The sequence below is a fragment of the Colobus angolensis genome, unplaced genomic scaffold (assembly GCF_000951035.1).
Source record: "Colobus angolensis palliatus isolate OR3802 unplaced genomic scaffold, Cang.pa_1.0 Scaffold404, whole genome shotgun sequence".
Classification (NCBI taxonomy): Eukaryota; Metazoa; Chordata; class Mammalia; order Primates; family Cercopithecidae; genus Colobus; species Colobus angolensis.
This window is the reverse complement of record NW_012117422.1, coordinates 34770-40346: the sequence shown is the minus strand read 5'-3', so window position 1 is coordinate 40346 and position 5577 is coordinate 34770. Positions and strand designations below refer to the sequence as shown.

At 53.5% G+C, this 5577-nt stretch overlaps 1 protein-coding gene across 1 annotated transcript; it reads left to right on the top strand.

Annotated features, from left to right (window-relative positions):
• The first annotated feature begins 2882 nt into the window (after positions 1 to 2882).
• Positions 2883 to 5158, top strand: CBY3 (chibby homolog 3 (Drosophila)). Its single transcript, XM_011955960.1, has 2 exons — positions 2883 to 2978; positions 4445 to 5158. The coding sequence occupies exons 1-2, from the start codon at positions 2933 to 2935 to the stop codon at positions 5125 to 5127; spliced, it is 729 nt and encodes a 242-aa protein (XP_011811350.1). The 5' UTR covers positions 2883 to 2932; the 3' UTR covers positions 5128 to 5158.
• Positions 5159 to 5577: the final 419 nt, after the last annotated feature.

Here is a 5577-nt window from a genome sequence, read left to right as displayed (position 1 = left end):
AAAGTGAGAGACTCCTCTCAAAAAAAAGAAAAAAAGGTAACGGATACCACCAGATGGATACATTCATTATCTTGATTTTGAGAATGATTTCACATAACAAATTATCGAAATACTTCACATTATATGTTATAAATATATGTAGTTGGCCGGGCGTGGATCTCGCCTATAATCCCAGCCCTTTGGGAGGCTGAGGCGGGTGGATCATGAGGTCAGCAGATCGAGACCATCCTGGCCAACACCGTGAAACCACGTCTCTACTAAAAAAAAAAAAATACAAAAAATTAAGGCCGGGCGCAGTGGCTCACGCCTGTAATCCCAGCACTTTGGGAGGCTGAGGCAGGTGGATCACCTGAGGTCAGGAGTTCGAGACCAGCCTGGCAAAGATGGGAAACCCTGTCTCTACTAAAAATACAAAAAATTAAGGCCGGGCGCGGTGGCTCAAGCCTGTAATCCCAGCACTTTGGGAGGCCGAGACGGGCGGATCACGAGGTCAGGAGATCGAGACCATCCTGGCTAACATGGTGAAACCCCGTCTCTACTAAAAATACAAAAAACTAGCCGGGCGAGGTGGCGGGCGCCTGTAGTCCCAGCTACTCCGGAGGCTGAGGCAGGAGAATGGCATGAACATGGGAGGCGGAGCTTGCAGTGAGCTGAGATCGTGCCACTGCACTCTAGCCTGGGTGACACAGCGAGACTCCATCTCAAAAAATAAAAATAAAAAAATAAATGTAGTTGATTATGTCAGTTATACCTCAATAAAACGATTACAGAAGTTTCCTAGGAGGTGGCACTACCAGCGGGCTCTGCCCCAGCTTGTGAGCTCCTGTGATTCTGGGTCTGTCCCTTGTAGTCAGGTGGGTGGGCTTAGCAGTTAAGACTGACTTAATTTCCTTCCACTGTCTGCACACATGGCACTTGTCCTTCAAACATGCCCAGCCACTTCCTTCCTTTACCCCCAGGTCTTCAAGGGACTGGAGTCTCCTTATTGTTCAGGTTTTAGCATGAATGTCAAGGGCCTTCACTGAGCACCACGTCTAAATTAGTTCCTACTCCTCACCCTGTCCCAAAATCACTTTCTGTATTTCCCTGGTTTTCTTCACTGTACGTATCAGAATTAGACATTCTTTTTATTTATTCTTTTATTTTTTTTGAGACGGAGTCTCGCTCTGTCGCCCAGGCTGGAGTGCAGTGGTGCGATCTCGGCGAACTGCAACCACTGCCTCCTGGCTTGAAGCGATTCTCCTGCCTTAGCCTCCCAAGCAGCAGGGGTTATAGGCATGCACCACCACACCCGGCTAATTTTGTATTTTGAGAAGAGATGGGGTTTCTCCATGTTGGTCAGGCTGGTCTCGAACTCCCGACCTCAGGTGATCCACCTGCCTCGGCCTCCCAAGATGCTGGGATTACAGGCATGAGCCACTGCACCTGGCCAATTTTTTTTATTTTTATTAGAGATGGGGTTTCACCAAGTTAGCCAGGATGATCTCGATCACCTGACTTCATGATCCACCCACCTCAGCCTCCCAAAGTGCTGGGATTACAGGTGTGAGCCACCACACCTGGCCTGAATATTCTTATTCATTTAGTCATTCCTTTTTTTTGTTTTTTTTTGAGATGGAGTTTCGCTCTTGTTGCCCAGGTTGGAGTGCAGTGGCACAATCTTTGCTCACTGTAACCTCTGCCTCCTGGGTTCAAGCAATTATCCTGCCTCAGCGTCCTGAGTAGCTGGGATTACAGGCACCCGCCACCACGCCCCGCTAATTTTTTTCTATTTTTAGTAGACATGGAGTTTCACCATGTTGGTCAGGCTGTTCTTGAGCTTCTGACTTCAGGTGATCCACCCACCTTCCCCTCCCAAAGTGCTGGGATTTACAGGCATGAAACACCATGCCTGGCCCTCTTTTTTTTTTTAACACAAGGTCTCTGTCGCCCATGCTGGAGTGCAGTGGCACAATCACTGTTCACTGCAGCTTTCACTTCCGGGGCTCAGGTGATCCTCCCACCTCAGCCTCTTGAGTAGCTGGGACTACAGTCACATGCCACCATACCCAGCTACTTTGTTTTTGTAGAGATGGGGTCTTGCCATGTTGGCTAGTCTACCCTTTCATTTTTATCATCTATTCTATTATCTTCCTCCCTCCTCAGTTGGCACCCCACTGAGAATCCAGATCCCTGGTTGCACCCAAAAGTGCTGTAGGTGCTGGTTGATAACTCTCAGCTGCCCCGGCCAATAACTGACTGACATGTAAAAGGAGGGTACAAAAGGCTGGCTCCCTTGCCTTAAGGAGGCCTAACTGTGGTGCTATTTGTGCTCTGAGTTCCCCATGACAGCAAGCAGAAGCTAGGCTCCATGTGAGACCACACTCTGGCTCAGCCTTAGCCTGTTTTCTCTGCCCTGTCTTGCTTCCCTCACCCCCTTCTCCTGAGAGCAATTTCCCAATAATTCACTTGAACAAGAATGCTCATCTTAGGCTCTGCTTCTAGGGAACCTGACTCATGACACCCTCTGTTAGCTTCCTGAGAGACTATCTTGTTAGTTCCCCTAGAACAAATTCCTGTCTTAGACTCTGCTTATGACCACTCCCCTCATTCCCCTGCCAAGAATGACAGCTTAATGAGGGAATATCTTCTTCACTTCCCTAGAACTGTTCCTGAACACAGTAGGTGCTAAATGCACTGAATGCATGCAAGGGAGAGCCCAAAGTCTATTTGACAGCTCAGTGGTCAGGACCCCTTCTTGTCCAGGGGTGGCCTGGCCTGGAGGCATTGTGAGTCACAGCAGGTGGACAGGAGCTGAGTGGGTCAGAGATGGGACTAGCCCTGGGACAGCAGCTCCGTAACTCCACCACATCTTCCAGGTGAGGCACAACATACAGTGAGGATTAACGGGGAGGGATCCTCTAAGAAGATACAATCTCAAGGGTGGGCCTGGATGTGGGCTTCCAGAGACCATCTCCCTGAACCAGATCTTGGGGATGGTATGTACCATCCAGCCTCTGTCCACCTATATGTGAGGGATAAGTGTCTTATGAATTAACGAAGACACAACAGAGGGGGAACCCTGCTCCAGTTCTTTCTCTTCTCATTGTCCATGGGCAGAAGAGGAATTAGAAACAACACATAACTCCCTTTTTCACGTAACAGAATCAGTACTTACTGGGCCAGGGGGTGGGTGGGTGCAGGGAGAAGTGAGCAAAATGGGACTTGTCTGTTACCTGGACTTTGGACTCCCTGAGGGCATAGTTTGTTTGGAACAAATGTCATGTTTGGTGTGCACAATCCCTGTTACTTTGAGCCCTATGCATAGGTCTAGCCTATGGCACATACCCCAGGATGTCACTGAATACACTGGACTGTGGTCTGTATACACATCTGTCTTCCAAGCTGGATTAGGAGCATCTTGAGGGCAGGCAGAGGCTGTTCCGGGTCCCCTTCCCAAGACCAGAGCCTGGCACAGAGCGGATGCTAGTTCAAGTCCATCAAATGACTGAATGATGCAGGCAATAATGCTGTTGGCTATGCTAGACATCCTCCCAGATTGTTTTCAGAATCCAGATCTAACCCTGGCTTTGTAATCCTTCCACAGTTCCCTCTTACCCACAAAAGGAAGTCTAAGCTTCTGAGCCTGCCTGTACAGCACCTTCACGTAGTGCACTGGTCCACCTTCCCAGGTTCCTCTCCTGCTCTTCCCAGCACCAATCCTATCCAAGCTCGTGTTTACATGTGAAATATGAAAGTCCTGCCCTGCCGGATACAGTGGCTCATGCCTGTAATGTCAGCACTTTGGGAGACCGAGGCAGGCAGATCACCTGAGGTCAGGAGTTCGAGACCAGCCTGGCCAACATGGTGAAACCCTATCTTCACTAAAAATACAAAAATTAGCTGGGGGTGATGGCAGGCGCCTGTAATCTCAGCTACTCAAGAGGCTGAGACAGGAGAATTGCTGAAACCTGGGAGGCGGAGGTTGCAGTGAGCCAAGATTGTGCCATTGCACTCCAGCTCGGGCAACAACAGCGAGACTCTGTCTCAAAAAAAAGAAAAAAAGAAAAAGCCGTGCTCCGCTCTTCCCTCTACTTAGAAGCTCTCCATTTTCCATCCTCAACCCACCTGTCACAATCCTACTCCTCCTTTAAATACCCACCTACTTGTCTTGCTATCATTCCCTACCCCTCACCCTTCCAGCTGCAACTCAGAGAACAGGGCCCTCCTCCCGTCCTTCATCTGCATATCTGTCCCAGGGCCCGAACCCTCAGTGGTCTTTGGGGAAGGTGGTTTAGGTGAGACTGCTGCCTGTGCAGCGTGGAGGGAGGGGCTCCTCGGTGGCCAGCAGCCGGTTAGCCACAGCCGCAGCACTAGGTGCAGGGCTAAGACATGTCCACCGGCCTCGCGGTTTGAGAGGCGGCCTGTACCAAGCACGCTGCTCACCCGGACTCTTGTCTCCTAGCAGCGCCCCCTGGCATGCCTTCATCATTCTGGACATTCGGGGTCCCGCAACAACCGCGCAGCACGAGTCGCCAGCGCTCCCGAGGCTCCCCTCCGAGCTCCTGCGTGCCCTACAAAGTCCACGCCCTGGCAACCTTCGAGTGCATGGCTACAAGCCATGCCAGCCGCCTGTGGGAGCAGCTGCAGCAGTTCTGGGCCGATCACATCTCGCGGCCCTTCTCGCCACGGCGGCCGCCGCTGCGCCGCAAGTCTTCCCTGTCCACCTACCTGCTGAACCACAACACCCGCCAGGCAGAGCTGGGCCTCGCCTACGGCGCGCCGCGCGTGCGCCTCAGCAACCAGGCCTTCGTGTTCCGCGGCGGCCGGTGGACCACTGAGGGCCTGCTGGCGCGGACGCGGTCGCCGCCGCTCCCGCCGACCGCCTCGAGCTGGAAGGCGCAGGAGCAGCAGACCAAGAGCCAGGTGTTGCTGGAGGAGTACAACTACCTGAAGCTGCAAAAGGAACTGCTCATGGACATGATGGCTGACACCATGGCGCGCATGCAGATGCTGGAGGAGAAGCTCAACCCCGAGGTGACCCCGGACGGCTGCGACGCGCGCGCCTGGCAGAGGAAGATGCACAAGCGCGCAGGCGCCAGCGGGGACGTGCTCATCATCCCGTCGTGCGTTCTGGACTCGCAGTGACGAAATAAAGGCCGCGCTACGCATGCGCGCCTCGCGCCTCTCGCCTGCCACTCTCCCCGCGCTAGACTGGCTCCCGCGGTTCCCTGGGCCGTTCTCTGCGCGTGGGTGGGGGAGGTCTGCGTGGCCTCGGGGACTGCCCCTCGGTGCTGGGTGTCGGCGGGTGACGCAAGCCTAAGCTGCCTATTTTGGGAGGGTGCGATGGGGCTGTGGAGGAGGGTCTGCGCGTGGCTTTCCGGGAGTGCGGAGTGGAAGCAAGTCTTGCCGCCCACGTAACCCAGCTAGGGCGGAGTGGCGAGTAATGGCCTTGCAGGCCATCCAGGTAATGGAGGGCGAAGTCCCGGAGACGGAGGAACCGCGGTGCTCGGGGAATGAAGGCTGCGGTGCGGAGCGAGCCGAGGACGGTGTGCAGGGTCGGGGACTTTGCACTTATTCCGTCCTCAGGGCCTCTAG